This window comes from Passer montanus, unplaced genomic scaffold (assembly GCF_014805655.1).
Source record: "Passer montanus isolate IOZ18808 unplaced genomic scaffold, ASM1480565v1 scaffold25, whole genome shotgun sequence".
Taxonomy (NCBI): domain Eukaryota; kingdom Metazoa; phylum Chordata; class Aves; order Passeriformes; family Passeridae; genus Passer; species Passer montanus.
Window position 1 is genome coordinate 3,501,628 of NW_024367149.1, and position 19,411 is coordinate 3,521,038.

Below are 19,411 nucleotides of genomic sequence, written 5' to 3' on the forward strand. Positions count from 1 at the left end.
CTTCAAGAGGCAGAGAGGTGAGGGCCAAAAGGGTGATCTTAGTGAGCACAGGCATTTTCTCTTTCAAGCTGCCAACAGCTGCCTAATCTAGCATGGACTGTATTAAATACCTCAGCAACACTGGGCTTCTCCTTTCATTCACAACAGCCACTGCAAAGAGAACTGCTCAGGTTAACACACACTTCACTAGAGGAAGTCACAGCTGGAACTCATAGAATAGCTACCTCCACCTCAGGAAAGATACACATCCCAGCCAAGAAAGAACTCCATCCTTTCTTTGAGGTGAGAGAAGAGCCCACTGCAAAGAGAACTGCTCAGGTTAACACACACTTCACTAGAGGAAGTCACAGCTGGAACTCATAGAATAGCTACCTCCACCTCAGGAAAGATACACATCCCAGCCAAGAAAACTCCATCCTTTCTTTGAGGTGGGAGAAGAGTAGAAATAGTCTGGCTTCCATCAGAGACTAGCTTACAGTATCCAGCCTTACAAGAGAGCAGGAAGAGTGTAACAGGCTACCTGGATGAAAATCTGGACTCCTCTGCATCACCATCTGCTCAGCAGGTGTGCAATGTTTACCTCACTTACGAATGAATATAGGTTAAAAAACCCCATAAAATAAAATTTTTAAAATCCCATGATTTTTGGGATGATAGTGGAAAAGGGCAAGATGTTGCACAAATGTCACAGAATGAGCTTTCCCAGACATTTCATCCCAGAGCAGGGATTGCTGATGCTGGTTCCAGCAAGCAGCATTAAAGCTCATGTTGCTGCTGCTTCTTTCACAGGTACTCACTGGTCAAGGGAAAAAAAAAAAAAAAAAAAAAACCCAAAAAAAACAAAACCAAAAATACACACCCAAAAAAACCCCATCCTATTCAGTAACAGGAGAAACCAATAAAGACAGCAGCTTCTTTCTGTAGAGGAAACAAAAATTAAATTTAGGACAAGCTAATTTTCTTCAGTTTGACAATTCAAACTGTGAGTTTGTCCTCTCCAAGAGCACTTGTGGGGCTACAACACTGCTGGCAACTTCCTCTCAGCAGAGATTCCTGTCCTCTGTCAAGCCAGCTAGTGAGGAGCCATCATTACTGCAGTGAAATCAGTGAGATGGGATATTGTACCAGAGAGGGAGGTAAATGTGACCCTTCTAGCTTAATGATAATAGTCAATTGTGATGTAGCTACTGTATTTAACTATTCTACAGAAACAGATCATGATGTCCACTCAGCTCTTCAGAGATTAGGGCCCACCCCCTGCCAAGAGCTCAGTACAGCTGGTACTTTCAGGAGCAGCTTCTTCAGAAGCCCAGAAGTGGCAATGCCTGGAATATGCTTCTCTGTGCCCTGGGCAAATCTTCCCCCACATTTGGGCTGAGGTACATAAAGAGCTGTACAAGGAAGCGAGCTTCCCCGCACAAATGTATTAAACATCATTACTAAATCCCAAGGGAAAAGGAAACCAGGGAACAGATTCTCCTTGTTAATCACAAAGTACTTGTCATGTGACTCAGCCTGCAGATTGTGACCAGCATGAGGGGTTTTGTTTTTGCTGCTTTTGAAAGAAGAGCTTGTTTAATGCTACAACAGCATTCAAAGCAGCTCTGGGACTAGAGAGCATTCCTATCTGCTCAACATAGCTCGGAAAGACTTCTGTGCCTGTTTCTGAAACAGAGGCTCTGACTCAGGTGCACTGATACAGAATGTTAATGAAAAATATGCAGTGGCTTAGAGCAGATGTTCAGTTAGAGGAAGAGGGAAAAATCTAAGGGTCATTCTTTCTACTCTACATGGAGCTTAAGACCTTAAAATGCCCCATGCTGGAAATCCAGGTCGAACTGTTTAATGGTGCCTGCTCTGGCTGCTGCCTCCAGGAAGGACTGTGGGACCCATGTGGCCATTCTGGCTGGAGTAGTTCCCCCTCCTAATTCAAATCAGGAAAGGGAATAAGCACAATTTGAAATAAAGTTTTATAAAATAATCAGTCTCTTCAGACACTGTCTGCAGCTATCTGTCTTCCAGCCAGCTTGTTGAGTCTCTCAGATGTGAAGCCCAGCACTGCAGGAAAACTTCGTTTAAGCAGCTGGGAACAACTCAAGGACACATTCAGTTTGAGCCCTCTCTTCATATGTCACAAGCTGACTTTGTGCTGCCACTTGCTGAGATGTTGGAGGAGGTCTGAGACAACAGGGCAGGACTGTCCCCATCCTGCTCCCTGAAGGGCCATGCCTCTCTCTTCAGCTCAGTGGGAGGACTAACACTGAACAGAGGCTTTGTAGACTCTAACACAGTAATTTTCAGTAGGTCATCTTCTACCTCCATCTCTTCAGAAGGGGGACCTCCTGCAAAGACTTGTGGTGAGCCACGTCCCTCAGAGTTCACTGAATTCTCAGCTGGGAGCTTTTTGTAAGATAGTGACCCAGACTGGGCCAGCACTAATGGTTGATCACATGCTGGATCTCCACGTGTGTTCTCAACAGGGCAAAACCCATTTTCCTCCTGGGCCACTGGCCCATCTGAACAGTCCATATCCTCTTCTTGTCCTGGTGCAAGAAGAAACTCTGTTCTGTGAGGCTTGGCATGAAAGGGGGGAATCTCTGACACACCGTATTTAGTGCTACTCAAGAGTTTTTGCCGAACCTCTGCACCTAACTGGGCTGGGTCACACCTGCCCACAGTTGAAGACAGTCCCCCAAAGAGGCCATATTCCTTGTGTGGTAATTCAGGGGAGAGTGGAAGCGATCTGCATCTCCTCCCAGGAAGAAGGGAAAGGTCTTGCCAGTCTGTGCTGTACGCTTGCCGGAACTGGGACTGGCTGGCTTTCAGGCCTCCACCTGCCTCTGGAGAGTGCAAGTCAAACACCAGGGAAATCACAGACTTGCTTGGCATGTCAAAGAATTTGATCTTTCCCCCCTTGAGGTCCTCGCGGGCACTGAAGGGATTCACTTTCCGGCCTAACCCTTTGCTGGGTGTGTAGTAGGGGTCCTGCACGTTGATCTTCCTGGAGGGCTTGCGGGAGAAGATATCGGACTGGCTGCGTGACAGCCAGATATTGCGGCGTGGACGGGGTGACTTGGGTGGGATCTTATCATCCAAGGAACTCAAACGTTTTACTCCTGGTCCTTTGTCAATTGATCCTGAGTACAAAAAGAGAAACACTCTTAGCTTAAAGAAGGTCCATATGCTGTGCCTTCTCACTCACAGAGCCTTCACGACCACTGTAAAAAAAAAAGCTGTTTCTGATATTCCAAACTATGCTCCATAAGCACATGTCTGCTCCTTCCTTTTAAGCTGCTGCACAAACAAGAACACCATTCTCTTCTCTTCTCCTCAGTGTATTTAAGGCCCCTGCAAACCTCCTTGCTGCCAGTACACTGCCACAGCAGAGATGGCACGGGGTGGTTGGAGAAGAACAATTTGCATGTTCTAGATTTATCATCCTGCCTTCCCGTAGAGGTTGCCCAGGCGCTGTTGGTGCTACTGACCACAAAAGAGAACCAGTACAAAACAGTTGCCAAAGAAACTGGCACTTTTTCACCCTGATGGGAAATGTCTAAATTAAAAAAAAATCTCTCCTTGTACCATGCAGATTTTAAGTCATTCCATCCTAGCCTTCTTTCAGTACATTATCCAGTACAAAACTGGAGATATGTGAGAGTCTGACCCTAATGAATAGGCCAAAGAAACTGGCACTTTTTCACCCTGATGGGAAATGTCTAAATTAAAAAAAAATCTCTCCTTGTACCATGCAGATTTTAAGTCATTCTATACCAGCCTTCTTTCAGTACATTATCCAGTACAAAACATGTGAGAGTCTGACCCTAATGAATAAGAGTTTAAAAGTTGTACATATGCCTGTGTATTTGCACCCATTGCACACACAGACATTTATAAATAAAAGCTGTATCACTAGATTAGGATGAGAAACTGGTAGATGTTAACTCCCCAGGTGTTTGGAACATGCATCTGTCGTGGGCTCTCAAGATGCCTCTGAAGAGCCATGTTAGAGAGCAATAACAAATGGGTATAAAGAAGTGATTTCTCCTTTTGACTACCATTTCCAGAATTGCACATGGATTTTCACTTTTCCCCCAAAATACTGCCACAGTTTAGAATACAGTCATTCCATGTAGGAAAGACTATGCAGAACAGCATGTAACACTTCTCAAAGAAGTACTTGTTTTGTACATGTACTCCAAAGGGAGAATGCCAGGAAAAAAAAAAACAAACCAAAACCAAACATCAAAAGAAAAATCCCAACCCAAACAAAAAACCCTAAACAAACAAACTTCCTTTTTTTTAAACTCACACCTCTTTTAGATGCTTTCCAGGTGTGGGAGAACTACCACATGCACTAACTCTTTGTGGTTTGACATAGAGAAAAATTATTTCAATCTACAACTATATTACAGATCAATAATTATTTCTATATGTTGCATATTTGTATATCCACATAATATAAGAAACTATTTTAAATGTACTCTAAGTTTCTAATGCCAAAAGTGTACTAACATAAAACACCCAAGCCCAGGCTACAAGTGTTTGCTCCCCACACCAGGTGGCACCAGACAGCTTTAGAGAAAACCTTTCAAGGCCAACATTCCCAAGCAGACCTGAGACTCATCTTTTCTCGTCTTTCAGAGTATTTCTAGGTACTTTATAATACTCTTGCATCTTCTGTGCTCTTCCTCCTGAAGGAATTTAAGAAGCCTCTAAATATTACAAGTAACATACACCAAAGAAATTATGTATATGTACGAAATATGGCAGCAATAAATCAAAAATTTATGGATTTTCATATACTATCAGCAATTTACAAACCCATTCCCAAATGAACTCTAAATTTCCTCTCAAGATCTTGGGGACAGATTATTATCAGGCACTTTAAGAAACAGTTAGCTGCTTTTTCACCAAAGGACATTCCACAATGCAAAGCATAGAGCATTGCTCCAATAATTTTCAGGGTTTGTGTAAAATCATTCCTAAACCATAAATAAAACCATATATAGCCGAATACCAGTTTTCAAAGTATGAAGCTTTTCCTCCTCTTGCTGTGAGCAGCCAGCAATGTTTGTAGAAGACACACATTTACCTTTTGGTTTTCTTTCATTGTTGTCAAGGTTCGAGAACTTCCTGTCTCTCTCCGAGTCCTCATTTCTCAGGCGGTTTAACATTCCCTCCAGTGTTTTGACAATATCAGCAAATGAAGGACGCAACTTTGGATCCATCTGTGAATGCACACAAATCAAATAAGTCCACGTGGGTTTGTCCATGCTATTCTGCTTATACAGTGAACAGAGAGAGGGACAATCTGAGGAAACTGAGGAAATTCAAAATGGTTTTAAGTATGCTGTCATCGCAAAAAAAAAAAAAAAAAAAGAAGGGGAACAGCAGTATTCTATTACACCTCGCAAATTTAATCATCCATTTGTAAATATTCTATGAAAAGGAAAAATTTTGAATTGTAAAGGTGGGAAACTCTCAGATTCAGGGCTTGTGAGGGGGGTTGGTTGGTTTGCTTGAAACAGCTTGAATAGTTCACGATTTCTTTCTGGACTCTGGTTACCAAACAAAGATTATGTACCAGTGTTATTTCAAAAGGACTACACAAAACAACATGGCTATGTCAGTCTTCAAAAGGTTGTAGTTATTCCATCATCTCCTCGTGGCTTTAATTAATACACACCTAAATGGCACTGCTGATCTTAAAGCTGAAAATGTTGTATTTTTCCATCTGTTAATGAGCCATACTACTCAGTGTACTGAAGCAAGGATAGTTATATAATTTGACAAAGCTATAAATTAGGAAAAAGAAAACTCCATCTTTCTCAGGTAAAATATTCCCCCTGCTTATCAATATGTATTAGTCTGTATTTCTCAGTATGCATGTATTTATTCACTCTAGCAGATATAGATCTCTAAACAAAGTCCAACACTGAAATTGTACCACAGGGCAAGCAGCTTCCTTTAAGCAGTAACTTTGAGAGCATTTCATCATTTTGAGCGTTGACTACGTATATATGTCACAGGTTTCACTACTGTAGGTAGCAACACCTAATTCAGGAGCTGAAAGTTAACTTTATTCCAGTAATATAAACTATTCTGCTTGACCTGATTGCTGTTTCCAGCCTGCTAAAGGCTTTTTCAGAGTGGACAGGCCCAGACAGATCCCACTTCTACAATGGGAACAGTAGTGCTTTGTACACAACAAACCCCAAAGACCTCCCTGATACTGCCCTGCAGGTTGTTTGAGATGGATCTTTCTGAAGACAACTGGTATGCTCAGAAATGCCAGAACATCTAGCAACAAGGGGAAAAGTGATAAAAACTCCTACCAACAGTAACAAAAACCAAAGAAACCACACTTGAAGAACTCAACAGCAGCAAGAAAATTGTTCTAAAGCAGCAGCTGGAATTTACTGGCATTGAAAACATTTTTCTGCATTCCCTATTTCACTGAAAGAGTAGGGCAGGGGCAATACTGAAGCACACACTGTACTCTGACAAACTTACTAATTTGGGAATCTTACGGAGCTGTTGCAAGCTACAGGAAGTTAGAGGAAGTAAAAAGAGCTCTCTGGCTATTTTAATTTGTGCTAGGTAAGATCCAAGACAAGAGCAGCAATGGAAAAGTTACTCAGAGAAGTATCTGCCTCTTCCATCCCTGAGCAGTCCAAATTCTGCTCAAATGGAAGAGAAGATTCCTTCTCAAATCAGCAGTTGCCAACAGCTTAGCGCATCCTGGCAAGCTTTTTGCATGATCATTTATGATTACATTTATTAAATATTCCCACAAGTAGGTTTATAATTGTTGGATTCTTGCAGGTGCTTATTTACAAACCCCCACACTTTCTAACTGTAAGTTAAATTTTAATCCACTACTCATACATGTCAGTTTTTACTGGTTTTCTTAGGGTGCCTTAGAACACATTTCCTGGCTGTAGGAAATCCCAGGGCTTTGCACATTAGTTCAGCTGGGCTATACAGTTCACACCTTGCTGACCTATTAAATAATAAAAAGGTACATAAACGTCCATGTCTCAGAGAAAATCACCACACTGATCACCTCTTACTGAGGCACAGATGCTTAGGAAGATATAAGAAGGCCTTATCTGTTACTCTGTTTCCCTTCTAGGTGAGTGGTATGTGAATTCCAGCATGCCCCACACTGAAATCAGCATATTAATGGCCAGATCACAAGACAGTAATTTCCATTTCAATTCAGCAAAGGGACATTTATTATACAGGAAGCTGCATTTAACAATAATGGGCAGGAGAAAACCCTTCTTCTCTGAGCACACCAAATTTTACATGAGAATACAAGGTCACTGCCTCTTCCTTCATGAGAAGCTTTACTCTGAAGTTCTGAGCTGAAAAATTGCTTTGAATCATGCTCCATGTGTTTGGATGCAATACCATTTCTGGAGTCTGCAGGTGGGAGCTGAGCTTTTCCAAAGTCAAATCCTCCTTTAGTGCTCATGTAATCAAAGGGTTCCATAAACAGAGTGAGATGTATCCCTATCCAGGTGAAGCAAGCTCTGCTGTACTAAGGTGAAATAAGAGGAGTTAAATACCTCATCCATACTAAGTTCCACAAGCATCTTAAAAATTAAATTATGCTATGTGGTGGCAAGAGCAGCAGTCACTGCCCCCATTCTCACCTTTATACCACTCTCTCCTTGAACATGGGCTTTTGTACTAATACAAAGTAAAGAGAGACATCAGATCAAAAATAGCCACCGAAAGCACAAAGAGATGAGACTTCTTAAAAGCACTCACTTGCACACAATGCTGGCATCAGTTCCAGCACAGCCTGGTTGTGAACCCAGGGTCAAGTTTTGTGCAGTAAAATTTTTTAAAGTTGCCTCTACTTAAGTTGAGCAAACTGGACATTCCCAACTTCAGCTGAATGTGGTGGAAGCTCAGGTTCTCTTGTTTTATATAAACTGGTTAACATAAATTGGTACCAGTAACACTGTTACAGGACAACCAGCAGAAGAGATCTACTGCCCTGGAGTTTTCACAATAAGGAGCCAGAAAGGTATCTACTATCACAATTTTACTTGAATAATTGCCAGAAATTTTTTTCCATACAGCACATGGCCTATAGCCTTACAGATATTAAGTAATTTCAGTCCAAGTTTGGGTTTTATGACACAGGCTAAGGATTAGGATGTCAAACCCCTTTTCCAAAAGGCATCATAGAGACACTTTGTAATAGTTTAATGCCTGCTCTTGGTTTGTTTATCCCCTCTGTTTGTAAGAGCAACTCAGTCCTTCCTTCATAGCTCAGTGGGTCTGCACACAACAGCAGCTGGATTTTGTCAGCCCGAGGGTTAGCCAGTGTCAATGGCATCCAACTGGTTATGGTCAGCCTGAGCAGCCTGCAAGAAGCTGTTCAGTGTGCCAGACCTGTTTGTTTGGCATGACAGAACACTGAATTGCAGAAACACAAGACAGACCTTTGAGCAAGGGGAGGGGAAGGATTATAAAAACTGAAGGGGACTTCCTGGGCTGCCAGAAGGTACACTGCTTCTAGAGGTAGGCTCTTCAAGTCTCTCCTGTAAATGCTTCAAGCTTTTTCTTCAAAAGCCAGAGGGATTTAGAGTTAGGCCTCTCCCTTTCAAATAAGATACTCACATTACAGCAGTTGAAGGCCAGCTGGAGGAAGTCAGGAGGACAGTCTCCCACCATGTGCTGGAAGGAATCATAATCTAATCCAAAATTCTGTACAAATGACAACAAAGCATAGAGAAATAAATGAGATCTATCTAGCTCAAAGCATATGCTTTTAGGGGATCCCTATGTGAAGTTATCAGCAATAACCATGAACACCTTTCCCAGTAACCACATAACAGAGGAGTTAGAGAAAACTTCATGCACACTCCAAACTGCAGGGTCCCCAGTGGGGATTACTGACACAGGATAGCTGTAAGAGAAGGGGCTGACATCAAAACCCATCCTTCTCCTGGATTCAAATGCAATCCACTGCACTTGAAATGCTGCCTGTGTGGATTTGGAAACAATACTGTATACTATGATGTTTCACTGTAGTGATTTTCATAGTGCAAATTAACAGCCTACTCCAAAACCAGAGGCTTTGCTCTGATGGAAAAATATCAGTTAAAATGGCTAACTTGTCAGTGGATGGTAGACTGGTAATACAAATTATCCAATTCCTTAAGTGCATGTCTATAAAATCTGAAGAGCAGACTAAAAAAAGAATCTTTTATTTATTGCAGTTCAAGACTTAAGCAATTTTCCATTTTCAGAAATGGAGGGGAATAGACAATTTGGAATAACCCCACAAAGGATCAAAAGCTGCCCTGTAGATGGGACAAATAAAGAAAAAAGTATCTTTAATTAGTCAATTATAGCTCAGATCCACTGTGCTTAGCAGAGTTCACACAAAAATGAGGGTTAACTTATTTTACTGCTGTTAGCACAGCTCCAGCCCCTTTGACAGGGAGGGGGCTGCTTAGTGCACACAGAGTGCCAAAATGTCTCGTTGTGAGCCTGGCAAGAAGTCCACATGAGCTATCACTCCACAAAAGGAAGAGTTTGCATTGCAATGCTCTCGATGCCCTGCCAGTTAGGGCAGAAAGGACTCCCATGAGGATTGCAGATGCACAGTCTCTGAGAAAGTGTCTTCAATGGAGCTTCCTACAATAACAGCATAAAAAGCAAAAGCTTTTTACAGGCTATTTTTAATGTCACACCTATTCATCCTATCTTTGACAGCAGTGGCAGAAGTTCTAAAGGCTGAGCTGTTATCATGGCAGACTCAGCACCTCCCACCAATGTTATAAACACAACCACTTACCTCTGTGCGAGGGAGATAGTCTGGGTCTGCCTGTATTCTTGCTATAATCTCACACAGAATTATGCCATAGGAGAACACATCTGCCTGAGAGAGAAAAAAATTAATAGACACATGGTTCAGTTATGAATGCTCAGCATTCTTATCTGCCACTGAGTTTCTCCTTACCCCAAATGGCTATCATGAAACAACTAAACAACACCACAGCCTCAAACACTGAGCAACTGCATTAAAGCTAACATTTTCCATGTGAAGAAAGCCATGCTCACAGAAAGCATTCTTGTTGTACAAATAACAATGATAAATTCAAAATTCTTTCAAGAACAAAAAAGAAAACCCCACCAAACCACTCTTAATTCAGCAATGCAAACATTTAAAAAAATAAAAAATCCTTCTTTGCATGAAGAATAGTGAAGTTCCATCTGATGTCCTACACATGGGAATAATTAAAAATATGGCTAAAACATCGCATGCCCATATATCACTGTGGTTAGAAAAACAGGTTTAGAATACATGATTCACAGCCTAGTCAGAACAACAATGCTATTTTTAAGAAAAATTATATTTTCCTCTTCTCAGTTCAGTACCTCTGGAGAACTGTCTTCCCAAAGCTTGAGATACCTAGCAGCACTGCATATCAGGTTTAATTTCCATGACGTTTAGTAACCACTTATCTGACTACATCTAGAGCTGCACAGTTCCTCAGATTTCCACCCACCTGAATTTTTCAGGTAATAAAATTCAGGAAAACGTGGAATACAAGTCTACAGGACAGAAGCATGAATCCCTCATCCCTTATCAGGCTTGTTTATATGTCACCTTTCATGCTGATGAGGTATGACATCTGCTTCCTCTTTAGTCCTCCCTATGGTAGGGTCAATGAGGAATGTGACATCATAGATTTGGGTTCTTAATTATTAATTTAGGTCAATTAAACTCTTTGAAATTGTAATTATTACATTCACTATTGAGGTAGTTACTGCTTTCCTGCAAGTTAAAAGTACCTCCAATTAAACAGAGTATTAATTACCAGATATAGAGAGGTACAGGATGTGGGCTTTATCACATAAAAGCTGCACAGGCAGAGCTGAAGTAATGGAGACAAAATCCTGTGTAAAGAGATTGATTGAAAACACCACTTCTAAAACCCAGTATGACCTGATCCTCCTCTGAAAGAAACATTTCCCAATGACATAAACAGGAAAACTTAGAAATACCTTTGGAGAACATTTTGTCTTCTCAAGGTATCTCACCTTAAGACATGCGGGTTTATTTTTTGTATTTATACACATACAGTATATATTTACACACACAGAATTGTGCAAGTTTACATACAGACCTTTTACTTCTACCCAGATTTCATTAGTGTACAGTCAGGGAAGCAACTTTGCTACATTTCTCAGACTTGGTTAAATTAAATTGTGTTAGGTTAACCAAACATTACTATACTTCAGTATGTGGAGTGTTTCAGAATGGAATTAGCATAACACAGAACAATCATAAAGCCAATTCTGTTTCCATACAAGATTAAACACCATGAATTACAAATATTGCTATTTAATTCTCACTCTCCCTTACTGAGTACAGAAACATCATAAGTGAAAAAACAATAGTTTTAATATGATGGAAATTCTAAATCTTGCATACTGCTACAGAAGAAAAACATTTTGACAACTAATTGCATTTATATCGTGTACCTACCTTTTCATTGTAGGGCTCATCTCTGAGAACTTCTGGTGCCATCCAGAAAGGTGAACCCACAACTGGTAACTTCTCACTATATAGATGTGGGATAGGTAGGGATGGGAGGTGGTGGGAGAGAAGGAAGAATCATTAATTAAATGCTCAAGCATTGCTATTAACTTTCCCAATCAATTACTCATATTTTATTTCCAGTTTAAAGTGCACAGCCACTTTAAAAGAATGTTTTATTTTAAGATCACAGCTGTTCAATAGTTTTTATTGCCTAACTCTTGGCAGAATTGTCTCCTTCATCTACACATGAAAATGTCAGACATCAGTTTTGGGCTAGAGGCCAAGTTCTCCATTCATCTAGCAAGACATGCAGGTATCCATCCCTAGATGTACATGCAGCTCTGAATGAAGTCAAACTTACTATTAAAAAAAAATTTAAAACAGTATTAAAAAAAATAAAAATCAAGTTGGACCAGACGAATCCTTTAGTATGGAAAAAGGTAATTAGAATAGACCCAATTTGAAAAAAATTGCAGTTTCCATAAAGCTGAATGCTGGGGCTTTAAGAAAGGCTCCAGCCTGTCACCCAGCTGATCTTGAGGGAATACCTATTTAAAAAAGAAAAGGCCTCTGAAGGCCTCAAAGTAGCATGGCTTGTTACCAGCAAACTGGAAAGAACAAAGCTGCTTTTGAAAATGGAGGTAAAACTAGATAAAAACAAAATAGTGGCTAATAGTGCTAATGCAGCAATTCTATTATGCTGCTGGCTTTGGTCTCAAGCTACCTTAACTGTAATCTCAGTTTTCAGGGCATCTCAAAGCTGGGTATTAAGGACACCTTAAGGCACCTGTAGTGTCTTCCTGATTTTGTGATGGGTTCATCTGAAAACAGCTGAAGCTTCCAGCACCTCACAGGGTGCTCCACAGCAGCTACAAGACAGACATAGGCTGCACTTATCAGTAGTTTGTAAATTAAGATGTTTGTTTTAAGCTTTTAGATCCAATATTTCACCAATATTAATGCAAACTTTCATATCTCTCAATATATGGTTTTAGGATATGTGCTGTTTAAAAACTGTGCAGAGCTAAGATCAACTTTTATTGTTTTCTTTGCAGAAACAAAGTCAGAAGTGCTGGAAAGCTTTTATTTATTTCACACAGGAGCACACGCTGAGAAAATCTGACAGGACATTTCACAGTCAGAATACTCTGCAATACACAAGTCAATATACAGAGAGAACAACGAAATCTTGTCCTTGATCTCTCTAATGGAGGGATGACAAAAGGACTATTTTCAATTGTGACAATAGCTTGTGACAGTCCCCTGTGTATTCCTCAAATGAGTTAAGATTATAATTTCATCCTAGGGAAAAGAAAATTGTAAGCTAATGTTAGTTAGTAATTTAATAATTAATTTTATTTTACTCTGTTATAATCCTGGATCATAAAAACTAACCCAGAGGTTAAATAAGAATAATGCTGAAATGACAATGAATATTGTTTATGAAAGTGCAAAGAAGCTAAAGTTGCTTGAAATCAACAAATGACATTTATTACAAATAATATATGCCTAATCCAGAATGCTGGACAGTATTTTTTATTATTGTGTCTGGTTTGTATTTTGGGTTTTTTTAAACCCAAAATTCCCAAGTACCACCTTAAAAGACCTACCAAAAAGCTTGAGCAAATGCTTTAGTGCTTGGAACATTTTTGAAGAATAAATATCACCACTAAATATCAAAATGGTCAGTAATAAAGGCTGGACCATTATGGCTATCCAGCCTGCAGTTCCAGACTGAAGACTGAGGGTACTTTTTGGAAATTCTGTACCAGAGTGCAATAACAGTCTCAGGGATCTGGCTCACTAGAGCTTCTGACCTGCATTTGTCCTACAACTCTGACTCCATTTAGATTAGCTCACATACCTGTGATCAGGAATTTTCTCTGCTAAACCAAAGTCTCCAACTATTGCTGAGTATCCATTCTCATCGTGTTTGATTAAACAGTTCTGGAAAAAAAAACAACAAAAAACAAAAGCCAAACAGAAGAGTTATTATCTGGGCATGAAACCTCTGTGACATTGCAGATTAAAAATAGATAAAACAAGACTACAAATATAGTTTGGGAGATATTCATCTATGAGAAGCTTTTGTCTGAGAGCAACAACCCTTTTCCCCCACCCTCCCCCTGCACAATCACATGTCTATCAAACTTAAGATGCTGCAAACAGCCTTCCACTTAGCTAATAATCCACTTAAAAACTTGCTGAGAAGGCAGGCAGCCACAGGCAGCACATATCCTGCTAGGTTTTAACAAGAATTAAGATGATTTAGCTCCCTTATGCTCAAATATGCAATACATGCTGTTCACTATGACACCTTACATTTTCTCTTTACAATTTGCCTGTACCTGACAAGAATACAAGATCAGAGCAGACTCTAAATGCCTTTCTATGTTTTGTTGCATTAACTACTGAAAAGGAACTCACTGCTTTGCAGTAAGCTTCCACCAGAAAATATAAGATGTGACCAAGTCATATGTACTTTTAGAGCCTCAGATTTCTTTATTTTACAGTACATCATAAGACATGATTTAAAAGAAAAGTAATAGGGAAATGCTGTCAGTCTTTTCTTTTCAGATGTACCCTCCAGTGTCAGGATGGAGGGCAGCTTAAGGACACACACAGATAATTGTGCTCTAACAGCATCACATCCCACACAGGGTATTATCGATTTCTTTTTGTTTTTTATTTACAACTCTGAGAAATATCCTTTGACCATTGCAGTAGCACATCTTTTCCCATTTCACCAAATGAATCGATAGCTGATTCGCTGCATTTTGTTCTGTCCTGCCATAGATGGAACAAGACAGAGAATTCATTCCTTTCCCACGTGTTGTTCTGTATCCTCCTGCTGGCAGTACCATAGCAGTGACAGCAGCACACCCACTGCTGACTCCTGCCGAGTGGTACCCTGCATTAATTAGCTAAACAGCAGGAAACACTTTCTGCCTTTCTTGTGCCTGGATACACAAAAGCCCCTCGCTGACCCCAGAGCATTAGCTTGTCTGTACAATGCAACAACCAAGAAAAGTGAGTCCCTTGTCTAAAAGATCAAGTTCAGGTCATCACTGTTTACATTATTCAGAGGCGATTGTGGCTTAGGCCATGAAGTGAGTTTTCTTCCTGCCAATTAAAAGGTTAAGCGAGCCACTCCTGCGATCATGTAAAGAAAATGCATGCCAGCCTCCTGAAATGCAAAGCTTTATTTGTTTAGCATGACTCAAGTATAATAACTACAGTTAGTTTGGGGATTCATAAACATGTACCAAGTTAAATCAACTGTGCTTGCCCAAAGAGCAGCAAAGCTTCTCAGTTGCGGGCTTTGTTATCTTTTATCAAAGAGTGCATTCATTCAGCTTGCCTCTCTTTAAACATTTGGTCACAGTAAGTGGACTTAAAACTGAGAAGGATAAAACTACTGAAAAATCTTACTCAAATGATTCAGACAAGTGGAATTTCATTGTGTGCCACACAGAAACAAGTCCATGAGGACACCAAAGATTTTGCAGTGTTCAAGAAGGCTGATACTATTTTATGCAAAAAAAAAAAAAAAAATCAGGTTACTTTTCTGCCATAGATTTCTCAGTGACTAAAGATGATTCTTAATTCAACATTTTTTAAAAAACCTCTATAATTTGTAAGCACTAGTTTTGAAATGTAAGTTTCCTTCTTGCATTATTCCTTTTATATTTTATTCATTTTGAGAAGCAAGACAGCAGTACTTAATTTTACCTTCTGGGTTTTATGGATCATTGTCATTCTCCAATAACCCCTGATCTCCAAAATTTTGAGGAAACATTTACATCCCAACTAAGAACTATGTGCAACATAACTAAAAATCTGTCTACTGATCTTAAGATCCACAATAATTTACAAGCCTGCTTTGTTACCAAAAGGAAGCTTAAATGAAACATCATCCTGACAGCAAATATTCCTTCAGGTTCTTACCAGGATCTAAACTCATCCCATTAGACAGGGATACATCAACTGAAGCTGAACAATCCTACCCCCACCAAGCCCCAGGCAGTCTCAGCTTTCAGGTGCAGCACTGAACTGTTACACAAGTAGGTTATTCCTAGATAAATCATACATTAAATCAATGCTGCCTGACAGCTCTGAGCCCCTTCCCCGATGAGCAGGATTTGCCTGCAGCAGAGCCAGGCTTCCCTTTCAGTGCAAGCATTTGGAGAGACCCAACAGCACAGACACCCCACTGCTGTGGGGTCCACAGGTCCCACAGGAGAGGCCATTCCACCAGGAGAAGGCACCAGGGGAAAGCCTTGGGCAACATTCCTGCTGATAGGAGCTGCTCTGCTGTGGTGGGCTGCACAAACTGTTCTCTCATTAGTGCACACTTTTCTTTTGTTTGCACATGAAGTGCTGAGTGTGAATTTAAATTCATTAGGTTATGTATTCCAATACAAGAGTGACTTTTTTATTCACACTTAAATCAGCCACAGGCAGGTGACATGTACCATACAATAAAATTCCAGCGTCACTACAAATGCTCACTGTAGTGAAACTAAACTGATTTAATTCATCTGGAGCAAATTTTTACTTAGCTAAGCACTGACTTCCTGGAACCCAGAAAGAATGAAAGCCCATTCCTAGCAAAATCAGTAGTAAACCCTTTCTGCATACACCAGCATGGTCAGATGTCACATCTCCAGCCTGTACTGCTCATTCAGGACAGGACTGCACAGATGGTAAAGCTGCATTCTGTGCTGAGATTCTCCAAGCAGTCAAGGTGAGCCCTCAGCACCATCACACTCCTTTTCTCCATGCTTCCCACTCAAGTAATGCCAAACCCACAGCACAGATAATGGAGTTACCAGATTTATGATGCAATTCATAAATAGGTGACATAACACAGCCCACTGTGGTTCATGTGCATTCAGTGAAAGACGGAAAGAATTCACATTCTACCAACAAGATAAATCAAGATCAAAAAGCGACAAAGCTTTGGTAGAGACTAAAAGGTTAAAAATAGCTTTTGAATTTTATCTAGAGGTGGTATCTTGGTAGGAACAGGACAACAGTACAAACTGCACTGTTTCTTCCAACAGTTTCTGCAAAAAAAATAGTATATTTCAGTGTGGTATGAAGTCCCATCAATGGATTTTAGCTCAGAGATGCAAGAGTTCAAACCCTTCACTAGTGCAAAGAGCCTCTCAACAACTGCCTATGAAATGAAATGCCAAGCAGCTTCACAACACGAGCTTTGAGAAAGCACTTTTGACTTACTATTGCACTATTTGTATAAGCTGCAAGGCAATAAAACTTGGTGACCTTTTCAGGCTTTCTTTGTGGACTTCTATGGACAGGGATGTTCTTCCCTTGGCAGCTCACACAGTCAAAGAGGGCAGTATTTGACTTCAGTTGAGTTTTTGAGGGTTTTTTTCCCTCCCAAAATAGGGACCTCATCAGTCCTTCCTGAGGCAGTCTCTTAATAGAAGCAAGGAGCTCTGCACATGAGTCTGAAAGAGTTAACAGAGCTGTTTATGCAGACAGATGTGAAAGAACATAAAGCCCCCTTTGTGTGTTACAGGAGCTTAACATCTGCTTTGCACAGCATAATCCTACGAAGATGAATGCAATATTCTACTCCCCCTTTTACATAAACAAAAATGAAAATAGACTCCAGAGTTTCAGAGTTAAAAATAAGTCGCTTAGATGAAGAAACATCGTAGTTTTATTTTATGATATTACATACTAGCTAAACTCCTCAGAGATTTTACTGCACTCCAGAAAACACAGAAATGCCACGGCAGTGTCATTTGCAACCTTCTGATGACTGTAACCAAATTAAAATCCTTAAAGGCCAATTGAGATGTATCAGCTGTTTAAAAAGTGCTATTCTCTAGGAGAAACCCCACTGAGAATTAAATGTGTAACAGGAAGTTTACAGTACTAGTTACACTTTTCAAACTATTATGCTTAAGGGAGAGGTTCCATTTGCTTCCCAAAGTATCAGTAGACTTTTAGTATTGAGACTGTCATTAGAAATAGCCATCTGTAACAGTTAATTTCTTCAGTGCAAAATATCCAGACAAGAGCTTATTCCAGCACAAAGGGGACCTTGCAACTGCAGCACCAACTTTGAGACTCATCAGACAAAGGTGCTGTTCACAGCCTGGGGTTTATTTTGTTTTAAAGAAGCAAACAGCATAGAAGGTAGGAAGGCAGGGCATGTCACTTTCAAGGCCAAAAGCAGTGAATTTATGTTACACCAGATAATCCACAGTAATTGCTTACACATATGACTCTGTCCCATAGTAACTGAGGTTGCTCCTCTCTCAGTGAGAGAAGGCTGAGCCATTACACAATGTGAAGTGGAAGCAGATGTTGACAGAAATACACACACATACACATGTTTATATATGCATGTGCCCAGAGATTATAATTTCTTCATAGATTTTATCATCAATGGAGGTCACAATATTCCCCAAAACTGCTCACAACCTACTATTGATTATAAATTATGTATAATTCTGCAAAGTTAAAAGGCATTTGGTTTGGAGGTTTGCCTGTTTATTTTTAATCAAGAGTTTTGGTAGTGGATTTTTAGAGAGGGGGTGTAAACTGTCAAAATATCAGTCTATGGTATCATACCGAACTGGGCATGTTCTCACCTTGAAACATGGTGAGACCCCTGTATAAGATGCTTCTGTTGCCATCTCTGCAAAGAGCAGACTGGGATACAGTAGAACAGTATATGCTGTGTGAGGAATTTGAGAGCACGACTAAGGCAGAAAGAGCATAAGCCCAAGCCAGGGACTGGCAGAGACCAAGACCAGGGAAGAAGCCAACAAGGCTGGCTGTCAGAACCCATCTGTGGCTTCATTTCCACGTAAATCATTTCATGAAGAGTCAGAAGTGCAGACACCACATTTCTGGGCCTATAAAAAGTCCAAGTCCCTCTGCCCACACCCCTACTCTGTGCAGGCTGCAAATGGCCAGTCTGACCACTCGTACCTTCTGACAGATTCAAGCCAGGCTGTTGCTCCCAATGAGGGCAGCTCAGCCTGATCAGCTACAGCAGCCCAAGCCCAGAGCTGCTCATGACACAGGGAAGCAGCAGCTGTCGGGGCAGCACATCCCTTCTAACCAGCACTGCCTCTCTTTTTGACAGAAGGCCATGGGGAAGGGCACCAGTGGGATATGAGGGCTGACATGCCCCTGGGCTGTCACATCGACTATAATGACCTACATCTCCTCTTCTCTACCGTTCTTCCCTCTGGCCTCCTGCAGTATCAATGCTGTTCTGTTCCTCTCCACATGGTGCAATTAGGAAGCGAGATCACCCTGCTATATACTAATGGCTCAACACACTTATTTTCCAATCTTAGATTGGCAGGGGACAGGAACTTTTCTTTCTTTAAATTGTTAGGCATCAAATACATTGACACGTATAATGCTAAGAGCAAGACAACTCTTCTGCTATAACTGACACAGTAAAATTTATGTATCACACCATCCACTCCAGGAAGCTGCAGGAATTAGAGGTTTACCAGAAACAGAAAGGCAGAAGTATGGGTCTAAATTAATTAAAATTAGTAAAATTCATATTAAAGGGACTGTTTGCAGTGGGCTATCATCCCAAATGTAACATGTAAAGCATGGAGACATTCCTGCACAGAAAGTCTGTTTCATTCTTTTCACACTTCAGTCAAGGTGAGCAAGTTTCATAGAAAAATACTCCAATCTCCCACCTTGCAAACTCAGTCTGTTCTGACTTTTGCAGATGTCGAAACCCTTGTCTTTGCCTTAATTTGAACAATAAAGCCATCCCATCAATCACTGAAGTTTACTGAAGAATGAAGGACAATACAGAGC

At 40.5% G+C, this 19,411-nt stretch overlaps 1 protein-coding gene across 4 annotated transcripts in view; it reads right to left on the reverse strand.

Annotated features, from left to right (window-relative positions):
• Positions 1-318: 318 nt before the first annotated feature.
• The window catches only part of TESK2 (testis associated actin remodelling kinase 2), a 103,696-nt gene continuing 84,603 nt past the window's right edge, over positions 319-19,411 (reverse strand). For all 4 annotated transcript variants that reach the window (XM_039711404.1, XM_039711405.1, XM_039711403.1 and 1 more), the window contains 6 exons: positions 13,440-13,522; positions 11,522-11,597; positions 9,824-9,907; positions 8,641-8,727; positions 5,093-5,228; positions 319-3,137 (listed from right to left, as the gene is read on the reverse strand). In XM_039711404.1, the coding sequence (XP_039567338.1) occupies positions 2,125-3,137; positions 5,093-5,228; positions 8,641-8,727; positions 9,824-9,907; positions 11,522-11,597; positions 13,440-13,522 (1,479 nt within the window). In that variant the 3' untranslated portion in view covers positions 319-2,124. The remainder of the gene's footprint in view (positions 3,138-5,092; positions 5,229-8,640; positions 8,728-9,823; positions 9,908-11,521; positions 11,598-13,439; positions 13,523-19,411) is intronic.